Source organism: Taudactylus pleione, unplaced genomic scaffold (assembly GCF_031769625.1).
Source record: "Taudactylus pleione unplaced genomic scaffold, aTauple2 ptg000093l, whole genome shotgun sequence".
Classification (NCBI taxonomy): domain Eukaryota; kingdom Metazoa; phylum Chordata; class Amphibia; order Anura; family Myobatrachidae; genus Taudactylus; species Taudactylus pleione.
Genome location: NW_028284495.1, coordinates 10,551,877 through 10,565,704, shown reverse-complemented (window position 1 = coordinate 10,565,704; position 13,828 = coordinate 10,551,877). Strand labels below are relative to the sequence as shown.

General features: G+C 40.6%; 1 protein-coding gene across 1 annotated transcript in view; it reads right to left on the bottom strand.

Moving 5' to 3' along the window:
- PRKDC (protein kinase, DNA-activated, catalytic subunit) overlaps window positions 1-13,828 on the bottom strand; it is a 418,309-nt gene that overhangs the window by 200,271 nt on the left and 204,210 nt on the right. Inside the window, exons 41-42 of the mRNA XM_088469547.1 lie at window positions 9,607-9,811; window positions 2,531-2,709 (exon numbers count right to left, since the gene is read on the bottom strand). Coding sequence (XP_088325673.1) covers window positions 2,531-2,709; window positions 9,607-9,811 — 384 coding nt within the window. The remainder of the gene's footprint in view (window positions 1-2,530; window positions 2,710-9,606; window positions 9,812-13,828) is intronic.

Below are 13,828 nucleotides of genomic sequence, written 5' to 3'. Positions count from 1 at the left end.
GTGCCTTTGGCTTCTGCCAGCTACTCAACCACATCAGGGGTTCTGGTTTCAGTCTAAATCCCCGCCTCCTTCCCTCTCCTACTCATACACACAATCGACATTAGCATACTTATGCTAGGTACACACCTAACAGATATATCTGCAGATCGAGTGATCTACAGATAATGATTGTTCATACACACTGAACAACCATCATCTGTCTTCTGGCCATGGGTCCCGCTGGCCGGGGGTCATGTCGTGGCCCCTCCTTGTGGCCTCTGCTGCAGATATATTGGGCATCGGCTGTGCAGTACAGCCGACGTGATATGTCTGAACGACGTCGCTCTCTGACATATCGTCTGTACACACTGGCCAATGGGCACAAGATATATTGGCTGATCAGTTGATCGGCCAATATATCTGCCAGTGTGTACCCAGCATTAGTTAAGCTTTGCTTGTGTATTTATTTTTTTGTTGGTACCAATCGCATATATATGAGCGCTTAATAGATTTACTTGTATATCACTCGAAATAACCAGGTCCTTCATTTTTTTTTTTGCTCAATGTCAATGCAATTACAGAAACATTATTAAAAATATTTTTTTTTAAATTGCCAGCAATAAATTATTCCTTTGCAGCTTCTATATTATTTTAGCTTTATTCAAGGAATTAATCTCAGAGACCTAACTTTAGTCTAGGTCAGCGGTTCCCAAACTTTTTTGAATCACGGCACCCTAGAGTATCAGCATTGTTTTCACAGCACCCCTAAGTTTAAGTTTGTTATTGAGAAATTCAGAAAAAAATGAAGTAAAGTGAAGTAAATTGTGCTTAACTGTTATCCATATGTTCAGTTATGTGGTTGTGGACAGGATTGCACTCGTTTTCCCACATATTTACATTACATTGACCATAAATAATTTGATTTGGTGCTGAACCACCAACCGGAGGCACCCCTGCAAGTATCCCGAGGAACCCCAGGGTGACACGGCGCACAGTTTGGGAACCACTGGTCTAGTGAATCAAATTAACTTTTTTAGTATCACTATTAACAAGAGTCATCAAAGGCTATTGTCCTCCTGTCCCTACCTACCCACTATGGAAATAAGTGGTAAAAGTAATTAGCTTAGCATATCCGTATCAATTGGCCATACAGCTGCAGGACTGTGAATTTCAAGTCCATTCCCCCAGTCTCTAATTATAGAATTAACAAAGAGATGTCACTCAGTGTAAATAAACACTACCCATTCATCTTAACCAATTCTAATGAAATGTGAACCTTCAAAGAAAATGTCTTCCTATTTAAGAATATGAAAAAAACTGGTTGCCCAGTTATGTCCCAAAAGAAGAAATGCATAAAGGGTCTGAAATATAACTAACCAATATATATATATATATATGGAAAACATACAGTAATCATGTAATTTTACAGGAGGTTAAGCCAGAGTTTTTGATGGGAAAGTTATGTCAGGTATTATTGGAAAACAATAGAATCAAATGGTTTGGACGAGAGTTTGCATCTAGTAGACATTTACTCAGCATCACCACTGCCCCACAGAATGATCGTCCATAGGAAAAGGTCTATATACTCTGGATAAATGAGAAATTTGTCAACTCTGCAGACTTGATAAAACAAAGAACTGTGTTTTATTTTCTGAATGGTTTCCGGAATACAGATTATATTGTGTAAGTGTTAAAGCTCTGTAATTTGTAGCCTTTTGTTTGCTTGTGACTCTATCGGCACTTGTGTACTGTATGTCAATTGTTAGAGGTGTTATTTTTATTATTTATCCCATGCAAAGTAGCTTGTTATACTTCTCCATTTTATTTCCCTCCAAGATTTGATAAATCTACCCTTAAAAGTACTATATGTAAATCAATTAGTAAAACTAAAAAAAAATTTTTAAAAAAAGGACTAACTTAGGGTGATTAATCTACTTTTTCAAAAAAATTATTGATTTTTCATTGTAATGCTCTCCAATAATTATGTACATGGTATTATTTTCACCATCTTGAGAGCCTGAACATGAGGGAAAACAATACACAATAGGAAAAAACCTGCCCAGAGGCTGGTTTATCAAGATTAAAGTTATTGTAGGCAGCTGCATAAAATAAGTTACAAAAATACTGTTAATTAGCCTATTATATAAGAGCTAGTTTTCAATCTAAAAAAACAATCATGTTAATGAATTTAAACTTTAAGATAGGTACACACTGAGACAACGGGCATTTGCTCCAACATCGGAACGAATGCCATTGAACAGGGATTGCCGGTCTCACTTGAACAAGTTAATGAACAACGGAACACTCACTGTTCCCTCCTTCATTAACTCACAATAGTTCACTAGCGATGTGCAGCACATCAAACCTGACGTCACATGTGACTACTACGGGAGTGTGCATATTGAGCGCGCATTGAGCGATGTAGTCGATTTGTCATTAGGACACTGCAAATCGGCCAGACATCGCTTCAGTGTGGACGCAGCTTTAGTTATTCATCTAGACAAAATAATCAGTAAACAGTAAAACAGACTTTCCATTATTCCGAACTTACTTCATTAATGTCTTAGTAAGTTGATTTCCTTCTACATTCAATGATCCTTCAAATGCATGGTTTATTCTGGATTCTTTGGAATAAATCTCATCTTTGGTCAGACGAGAATAGAGAACTTCCAGCATTTTGTAGTAACCCAATTTCATGGTAAGCTGTGTATCAAAGATTTCTTCTGACATCTAGAAAATATGTATACAGAAATTATTTCAAAGAAACCATTAAAATGCAAACTTTAGCTGTAGAGTACAGCCATTTAATGCAAACCTCTTTACAATTAATTATTGGTTTTCAATTCCCATGTCACTTGGATGAAGAACTGCCTCACTAAGTTCTAGATCTTTTTTTTTCAACTAGGTTCTACATAGGTTAGGCTATATGCCTAATGTTAAATAAAACAATTTGTTGTACATGTCCTTTTTATGCTTAGTCAATAAGTGGAAATACAAATCATCAATAGTGTGCTTTCATAAATTATTTTTGTATTACAAACTACAACAAACATGACATACAGCAAATCATCATCATATATTATGCATACTTGCTACAGATAAAGCCACACTTAGAGGACTGAGCTGTCTACTACATTGATAACCTGATGATAATTAGATTCAAAGTAAAAACCTTACAGTTTTGATTGACCAGATGCAGAGCCAAAATGATAGGCAATGAACAAAGACAAACACATATCTATTAAGATACGATTTTGAAATATGTGTGTGCTCCACAGAAGGCTATTGAGAAATAACAGAATTTAGAACTTGCTATAAACAGGAGGGATACCCTAAACTTGCAGAGAGTATTGCAGTGATAGTATATTGCAAGACCTGCCTGAACAAATAAAGTGATCACTGTTTGCTGAGGTGCCTCTTTTCACCAACTTCCCAAACAACTGCAGACTAGCTTGTGCTGTACAAATAGATCTACTATCCAAGGGAACTAAGCGATTATTATTATCATTTATTTATATGGCGCCACAAGTGTTCCAGAGCGCCTTACAAAGTACATAAACAATTTGTAGACAAGTGACTTACAGAACAATACTATACAGGACATGAATATATATTGCTATATTAGCGACCATATCACCCAGATAAGCAACAGAGCATAAACAACCAAGTGTTAGGTGCCCTAGTGGTGAGTAAGAAGTAAATGACACTATAGTAAGGAGAAGCACAAGAGGGTAGATGGCTCTGCTCGTGAGAGCTTACATTCTAAAAAGGTGGGGGGGGGGGAGACAAACTGGGTTGACACAGATGGGGTAGATGGGGAGGAAGGAGCATGTAGCAGGGAGTTAGAATGATAGCTGGAAGGCTTTGATGAAGTAGTGGGTCTTGAGAGCCCGTTTGAAGGATTGCAAAGAGGTGGAGAGTCTGATGGGGAGTGGGAGAGAGTTCCAGAGGTGGGGAGCAGTGCGGGCAAAATCTTGGGAGGTGGGAGTGGGAGGAAGTAATCAGTTGGCATGAAAGGCGCCGTGCATTAGTTGAATGAAGAGAGCACAGAGGAGTGTGAAGGGAGATGAGACCAGAGATGTACATGGGAGAAGATTGAGTGAGGGCTTTGTGAGCGAGCGTGAGAACCTTAAATTGGGTTCTAAAAGGGAAGGGGAGCCAGTGGAGGGCTTGTAGGAGAGGGGAGTCAGATGTAGAGCGTTTGGAGAGGAAGATAAGCCGTGCAGCAGCATTAAGGATAGACTGGAGATGAGAGAGATGGGATTTGGGGAGGCCAGATAGGAGGAGGTTACAATAGTCCAATCTGGAGATGACCAGTGAGTGTATGAGTGTTATAGTAGCATCCTGGGTGAGATAGGGTCTGATCTTAGAAATATTTTTGAGATGGAAACAACAGGACTGTGAAAGGTTCTGGATATGTGGTTTGAAGGAGAGGGATGAGTCCAGGATAATTCCAAGACAGCGCACCTTGGGGCTAGATGAGATAGTTATTCCATTAATTGATAAAGAAATAGGTTGAAGTGAGGTGATGCAGGGGGAAGACGATCAGCTCTGTCTTAGACATATTAAGAAATCGCTGGGACATCCAGGAAGAGATAGCAGAGAGACAGTTGGAGATACGAGTCAGAAGAGAGGGGGAGAGATCAGGGGAGGAAAGGTAGATTTGAGTATCATCAGCATAGAGATGATAATGGAGGTCAAAAGAGCTGATGAGTTCACCTAGAGCGGAAGTATAGAGGGAGAATAGGAGAGGACCAAGAACAGAACCTTGGGGAACACCTACTGTAAGAGGCTGTGGGGGGGGAAGAGGAGTCATGAGAGGAAACTGAGAAAGATGGGTCAGAGAGGTAGGACGACAATCAGGAGAGGGCAGTTTCATGTAGACCAAGGGAGTGGAGGATATTCAGCAGGAGAGGGTGGTCCACAGTGTCAAAAGCAGCAGAGAGATCAAGGAGAATGAGAAGAGAGTAGTGGCCTTGGGATTTGGCAGCAAGGAGGTCATTGCTGACTTTTGTGAGGGCAGTTTCAGTGGAGTGAAGAGAACGGAAGCCAGACTGAAAAGGGTCAAGGAGGGAGTGGGGGGAAAGAAAAGTGGTAAGGCGGTTGTAGACAATCCACTCAAGGAGTTTGGAGGCAAAGGGGAGGAGAGAGATGGGTCGGTAGTTAGAAAGAAGGTTAGGATCAAGGGTAGATTTTTTTTAAGAATGGGGGAGACAAGGGCATGCTTGAATGCAGAAAGAACAGTGCCTGATGAGAGGGAGAGGCTAATGAGGTGGGCAAGATGGGAGCAGGCAGAGAGAGAGAGGAAGCGGAGGAGGCGGGAGGGGATAGGATCAAGGGGGGAGGTGGAAGGCGGGGAGGACCGGATGAGGGCCATGACTTCCTCTCCATATACAGGGGAGAAGGATGTTAGTTGGTAAATTTGATGGGGAGGGGTGATTTGGGAAAGGAGGAGGTGGAGAGCTGGGGGACTGGTTGGATATGATGTCCTGACGTATGGAATCAATTTTAGATGTAAAGTAGGTAGCAAAGTCAAGGACAGTGAGCAAGGAGGGGAGACGAGGAGGGGGTGGGCGAAGGAGGGAGTTGAAAATGGTGAAGAGAGGCTGGGGATTAGAGGACTGAGATTCTTAAAGTATGACTGTTTAGAGAGGGAGAGTGCAGCACTATAGGATGAGAGCATAAATTTGAAATGGAGAAAATCTGCCTTAGAGCGTGATCTTCTCCACTGTCGCTCGGCAGATCGAGAACACTTTTGCAGGTATCTGGTGCATTTGGAATGCCAGGGTTGAGGAGAAGATCTGCGAGTGTGAGTAGTGATCGCCGGAGCGACGGAGTCCAGAGCAGAAGTAAAGGAGGCGTTGTATAGGGAGGTGGCTTGTTCAGGGCAGGAGAGAGAGAGGATAGGGGAGAGAAGTGAGTCAAGCAGGGAAGAAAAGGAAACTGTGTCGATAGCGTTAATGTTACGCTTAGTAATTGAGGCTTTTGGAGGTAGAGGAGGGGAAGGAGAGAGGGACAGGTTAAAAGAGAGAAGGTGATGATCAGAAAGTGGGAATGGGGAATTGAGGTTATCAGAATATAACAACGGTGAGTGAAGACCAGTGATATGAGTTTCAGCAGCTTTCAGATCAGTAGAAAAATGGTCATGTAACTGCAAGACCATAGAAAATCAAACCAAGTGTGCAGAACTATAAAAATTTGTTAATTTGATAGTAAATAAAGCTGGCCACACACTAGACCAATTTTCATACAACCAGCCAACTAGTTGATTGGTTGGAATGAAAATCTGGTAACGTAGGGGAGTAAATGATGATCAGCAATTTGCTCCTAAATACCAGAAAACAGATGAAAATGGTAGTCAGACAAGTTTGTTAAATGTTTGATCAAAACAATTTGTTCAAACAACAGTTTTTAGTCCATTTTACGGCGTTTGGGAGCAAATTGCTGACTGTCATTTGCTTTCATCCCAACCAATCAACTAGTTGGATGTTTGGATGTAAGTTGGTCTAGTGTGTGGTCAGCTTAATAAAGAAAAATTGTTGAGCCACAATGGCAATTAGGCTGCATTCAAAGCTAACAAGATGGTAGCCAAGTTGAAAAACAAGTAGAAAAAACATACATGGCAACCCCAATTGCAGGGAGAAATGTGAGGAAAACTATGGAACAAAGGCAGAGATATTAAAACAGCAATAGGACACTTCCAGTGATACATATAGACTGGACATTTGGGCCAACAACTCAAGATGATTAAATTGCAAGTAGTAATGCCTGCTACAATATTTGACAAACAATTCGTGAAGATCAAAATATGTCAAACATTTAAAAACACCTTCTAAACTGAAAAAACAGTTAAAAAAAAAGAAGTAATCTTTCTGTTCATCATACATTGAAAAGTTGGACCATGGTATTGTCTCAAACACAAGGTATTGTCACACTATTTCAGAGGCAGAGCCAAAAGCAAGAGCAAGAGTACTTGAAATTGGTGCTCCCCAATGCTATGAATCCCCAAAAAGCAAGTTGAGAAGTTCACCTATTCTGCATAAAGGATAGAAATAGGCTTACATTGCTTAGACAAGGTACATATAGTTGTGAAGAGGAAACCTCACATAATGGGGAACCCTACTTAATAAATTTGTATACTTTCTAGACAACTTTCAAGAAAACATCTATACTTCTAATAAAGTTGTAATGGTTGTGTCTGTACATAGAATTTTTTTTGTAGAAATGTATTGCTTGTGACTGTGCATGAACTATGGAGACAAAAAAAAATTCAGAATTTTTGTCTGTCTGTTTGTTCCACCATCACGCAAAAACTATGGGATGAATTTGGATTGCGTTTTCAATATTGTATAGCTTAGTCACCTAGAAAAAAGGTATATATTATCTCAATGTGACATCAGGGAGAGAAGCAAAAAAGGAAAAACCACACGCTTTACACTTGGTATGTGCAGTGTGCAGGCTCCTCAAGCCAAAAATGACTAGATGTATAGAAATATAGTTTTTTGGGACAAATATACATTTAGGGACTGTTTATATACTATGGAGACCAAAAATTTTCTTTTTATCGGAATTTCTATAGGCTCCACAAGTCCAAAACGACATATTTATATATATATATATATATATATATATATATATATATATTTATATATATATAAATACACACACATATACATATATATATATATAAATATATATATATATATATTATACACACTGTACGAAAGCAAACAGTTCTATATGAAGTTGCAGTATACATGCCAATCCAGTAGATGACGTACCGAGACAAATACTACATATCAGTGTCGCTGCTCATGCAACCTTTCAATGTTACTGCAGGTTAAGTGGCTCACAAGTTATTAGTCCAAAGGATCTTTTTCTGCTAATCCCTTAAAGAAAAACTGCAAATAATGTTTACAAATACATTTTGTGATCAATGACTACAATATAAAACATACAACACACTATTAGATGCCACTACTCTCTTTGTAAAATTAGTTCTGCTGAGCAATAACAGACATCCAGCGGGCAAACGCTCATCTAAAAATAAAATCATAGAACACTGACCGAGAGAGGTCATGTGACCCTAAAAAAAATAATGACAATGAATAAAACTAAGAAGCAAGTAGTGTGCAATAAAATCTGTATGAACAGAGGAGTATGACAGGAAAAGCTGTACAGGCACTCTAGGCAAAGAAAAAGAATGCAGGGAGATATAAAGACAAGGTGATTATTTATTTCTAATCCAAGAAACTGATGCTCCTATATAATAATAGTATTTAGGTTCCTCCACACGTTTTCCTCATAAGTATTCCAAATCTGGGGAGAATAGGGTGTAGATCCGAGACAAGGTCATTGAAAAGTACCAATCAGGAAAAGGGTGCAAGAAAATTCCCAAGGCACTGAAAATACCCCGAAGCAAAGTTAAGCTTATCATAATAATAAAAAAAAAAAATGGATAAAATATGGAAAAGCTTTGAATCTGCCTAGAACAGGCCATTCTCCAAAACAGAGTGTCAGGGCATGAAGAGCTATATTAAAGGAGGCCAATGGCAAGTTGCAGTCTTCCATGACAGAGACAGAACTAACTGTGCATGGGACAGTAATACAACACATTTCATAAATCTGGGTTATATGGGAGGGTGGAAAGAATGAAGCACTTGTTTAAACAAATTCACAACAAAGCTCGGATACAGTCTGCCCAAACAGATGTGGGCGATACGACCATGTGGTAGAAGATTTTATGGTCCGCTGGCACCAAAACTAAACTGTTCAGAAAATTGCTAAGCACTATGCTTGGTGTAAGCCAAACACTGCACATCACAGTGAAAACACCATCCCTACAATGAAGCATCCTGCTGGAAGTATCATGTTTTGGGGATGCTTCATATTATTGTAGCATTTACACTTGTATTGAAAAGTATAATACACCACAGAAGTCCTAAAACAATGTAATTCCAAATAAAGCAAAATTACCAGGACGTACCCATAAAAAAAGGATGTTCCTAGATCACCAACATTCAAAACAGTAATCTAATTTCTTGGGTATTGTGCTATTGCAAAACTACAAGACTATTTTCAAATTAAATGGATTCCAAATGGTGGGCCTTTTTTTTAATATTTGCCATTGCTCATAAATACAAACCGTTCTTTTTGAACTTTTTTGTTCTTCATAAACAAATAAAAATTAGCATATAAGTATGTTCTTAGCACTCAAACAAGTACTTGATGTTAACATTTATCTGGCAAATGAGTGCCATGAAATAGGTCAGTTGTGTCATCCAGAGTCGTAACTAGACTTTTTGGTGCCCTGTGCCAGAGAAAGGATTGATGCCCCCCTCATTTTTCAAAGGGACATGATGCACCCAAAAAAGGGCCATGGCTTCATGGGGAAGGGCCAGGGAAGAGATAGGGGAGGCCAGGAGATGCTGGGGATAAAATAAGAGGAAGCTACAAGTGAGAATGATAATAAATTTGACAGGCCCAAACAGCGCCCCCTGACCTGTGGTGCCCTGTGCGATGGCACCGGCCGCACTACCCCAGCTACGACCCTGGTTTCATCTACACCTAAAGCAGTACTGAAGGGGAAAACATATTTTACTATAGATAAATGAATTAGAAACATACCTTTGTGAATGTACTCTTGAGTGTATTCATTAAGAGAGTAATGGTTTTGCTGAAAAACTCCTTCAAAGCATCAGGGTTACAGTTCCACATGAGAGGTAATATGCAGCGGTCAATCATAGACTGTCTGATACTACGTGAGAGATCTTCACTCTTGAACATGCTGTACAAAGTATCCATCAGAATCACTTGTTTATCACAGCTACTCCTACACAGAGTAAAAAAGTTAAATGTAAAATAATAAACATTAAAGAGTTGTCCTGTAATTTACTTTCTATTTAAAATTACTGTAGGCACATTTATAGAATAGCCCTGAACATGCTGAAAAGAGTTCAGATAGAATGAGTCCTAAAAAAAACACTTGTGTTAATGCACAAAAACATTAAGTGTTATACCACTCCATGTAAAATGTAATATCACTCCTTGCAAAATGTTATACCACTCCCTGACTCATCTTGACAAAGGTGACAATAAAAAGTACATGAACCCTTTGAAATTACTTGACTGCTGTATAAAATGATCAGAAAATTTGATCTGATCATCTAACAAACATTTATATATTTTGATGTCTTTATTTAAGACACCATGTAAACAATCATCATGCAGGGTGGAAAATGTATGTGAACCATAAGATTAATAACTGATTGACCTTCCTTTGGTATGAATAACTTCAACCAAACATTTCTTCTAACCACGAATCAGAAATGCATGAAGGTCAGGAAGAATTTTGTACCTTTCCTCCTTAGAAAGATGTTTCAGCTCAGCAATATTCTGGAGATGTCTGGTGTGAATCTCTATCTTCAGGTCATGCCGCAACATCTCACGGTAGAGCTTATTTCCCCTTCATGCTAGGGACCTGGAAGTGACGTGAGTAAGGGCGAAGTGCAGTTCATGCCCATTAAGGCCAGCTAAACAAGTAAGTTGTCCCCACTTGAAGAAAGTTGTCCCCTCGCGGGCTCGCTGCACTAGCCACGCTTCGGGCTCGGTGGTTCGTTACGCTCGCCACAAGGTTGTATTCCCCCCTCTATGTCCAATTGGATGGTAGGGAATGACGCTGGACACTGGCTGATGACGTCAGGATCCTCTCCAGGAAGGGGATTTAGACACTACCATCTCAATAGGGTTGAGGTCAGGACTGAACCATTCCTGAATGCTAATTTTCTTCTGTTGAAGCCATTCAGTTGTTACTTTACATTTGTGTTTTGTATCATTGACCTGTTGAATCACCAACTACTGTTGTGTTAGCCTTAAATTCTCCTGCAAAATGTCTAGATAAACTTTGGAATTAATTTTTCTATCAAGGATAGCAAACAGTTCAGACAGCAAAGCATCCACAAAACATGAGACTCCCTCCATCATAATTTACACTTATAATGAGCTTTTGATGCTGGTGTGCTGTGTCTTTTTTATCTGTCCACAACACATTTGCCAGTAGTGCTGTGTAACATTCATATGCTCTCTAGCAAACTTCAGATGTTCATCAATATTTTTGTTGAACACCAGCAGCTTCTTCAGTGGTGTCTTCCCATGGACACCATTCTTCTGCAGTGTTTACAACTTGTGAACACATCTGTTTACAATATGTTAGAGTTTTCTGTAAGTCTTTAGCCGATACTATTCTTAACATCTTTGAGCCTTTTGTACTATGGTTTTGCAGTCAAAGTCAACATTTCCTAGGGAGAGTGGCAAGAGTGCTGAACTTTCTCCATTAACAGACAATGGGTTTCATTCAGACCCGGTCGCAAGCACCGATGTGCTCGCAACCGGGTCGTTAGTTAGCCCTGCGCACGCGCAGCGGCCACACTGAGCGTGCGCAAGCCCCAGAGCGAAAGAGAAACTCTCTCGCTCCGGAGCGCTCTACAAAAGGGGCGGCTGTCGATGTTGATCGACAGCTTTCCCGTTTTGTAGGCGGGCCGGGGGGCTGGTTTCCAAAACGGAGGCTTAAGGAACGCCTACAGTTTTGTGGGTGGCTGCACTGACATCATCAGTGATGTCAGTGGGGAGTTTCCTGCTCTTTCAGAGCAGGAAGCTCCCTGGGGTTTGCGGCTGCCGAGGCCCGACCTTAGGGTCTCGTCGCAAGCCCCGATGGTAGCGATGGTGTTCACCATCGCGACCATCAACCTGGTCGGTCGTTAGGCTGTGGGTGGTAACCCACAGCTTACCCAACGACCAGGAGGCCGCACTTCAAAAATTAAGCGGCCGCCCTCATTCAGTACGAGCGCTCGCTTCTTGCGAACGCCTCTGAATGAGGGCCAATAAGTCTCATCATGGACTGATGAACATCAAGGATTTTAGAGAAACTTTTATAAAAAGAGGCTTATCCATTAGGCGACCTGAAAAACTGAACGTTTAGTGTTCAGTCCTTCAGGTCGCCGGGTGCGGTGCCCGCACTGAATGGCGTTCACTGAACTTCATTCAGTGAAGGAGACCGACCCACAAATCTGGGGAAGGGTACAAAAAAATATCTGCTGTTTTGAAGGTCCCAATGAACACAGTGGCCTCCATCATCCGTAAATAGAAGAAGTTTGGAACCACCAGGACTCTTCCTAGAGTTGGCTGATGTTTTTCAGCAGCAGGAACTGGGAGACTAGTCAGGATAGAGGGAAAGATGAATGCACCAAGGTACAGAGACATCTTGGATGAAAACCTGCTCCAGAGCGCTCTTGCCCTCAGACTGGGGCGACGGTTCATCTTTCAGCAGAACAATGACCCTAAGCACACAGCCAAGATATCAAAGGAGTGGCTTCAGGACAACTCTGTGAATGTCCTTGAGTGACCCAGCCAGAGCCCAAACTTGAATCCGATTGAACATATCTGGAGAGATCTGAAAATGGCTGTGCACCGATGCTTCCCATCCAATCTGAAGGAGCTTGAGAGGTGCTGCAAAGAGGAATGGGCGAAACTGGCCAAAGATAGGTGTGCCAAGCTTGTGGCATCATATTCAAAAAGACTTGAGGCTGTAATTGCTGCCAAAGGTACATCAACAAAGTATTGAGCAAAGGTTGTGAATACTTATGTACATGTGATTTCTTAGTTTTTTTTTCTTTTTTTATTAAATTTGCAAAAATCTCAAAAAAACTTTTTACATGTTGTCATTATGGGGTATTGTGTGTAGAATTTTGAGGACAAAAATTAATTTATTCCATTTTGGAATAAGGCTGTAACATAAAATGGAAAAAGTGAAGCTTTGTGAATACTTTCTGGATGCACTGTATGACCAGAGCCGGCCCTAACCAATTTGGTGCCCTAGGAAAGATTTTGGCTGGTGCGCCCTAGCAGATAATCCCACCACCAAGCTTAGTGTTTATACACGGATGTCAAAAATAACACGTTGGTTTATGACCTATTTTTTATTGTTAAAGAAACACGTGTTAAACGCACAAAATATACAACTACAGTAGAAATATAAAGTAACGAAACTGCAATATAAATACTACCGACCTATTCAATATAGCACCCCTGGCCTCGTTTAGCACCCTTAACCCATCCAGTACAGCATTTCCCCACCCTCCAACAAGACCGCTTCCACCAGGTACAAAATTCTCTGCTCTTGGACTTCCCACCTAATGTATGATTGCAGTTACCTGTGTTGAACAGGTAATATAGAAGACAGGTGTTTTGCCACAGGTGTCTGCAATCATAAATTAGGTGGGAAGTCCAGCAGCAAAGCATTTTGTACCTGGTGGAAGAGGTCATGTTGGAGAGTTTGCAACTCCCTTTTCCCAGCACAACACTCCTCTTCCAGCTGACTTTACTTAATACTCTTAAGGTGCATACACACGTAGCGATTTTTTGAACGATTTAACTATAACGACGTCGTTATCTTTCAAAAAATCATTCAGTTTCTGAGTTATAACGATGAACGAAAATCGTTCATGCGCGTTCCCGTTTGTAGTTTATCGTCCATTTCTGTCTGACCAACTTAAGGGAAGGAACATTTTTCTTTCATTATTGAAAAAAAATCGTTCACTTTTTCAAAGGAAAAACTGAACAAAAATTGTTAACGAAAATCGTTCACTAACAAAATCGTTACGTGTGTAGCTTTAAGAGGTAGGGCCAGCAGGCCGCCCCTGCTTGTTTATCTAGTCCCTGGACCTAATGTACGGAGGTGAAGCGGTGATGTGTGACTCACAAGCTCCGCAAAAGCCTATGGGAAGAGTGGCTACAGCTGGGCATGAATAGCAGCGTTCCCCCGCCCATTTTACTTATAGACAGAATCAGAATG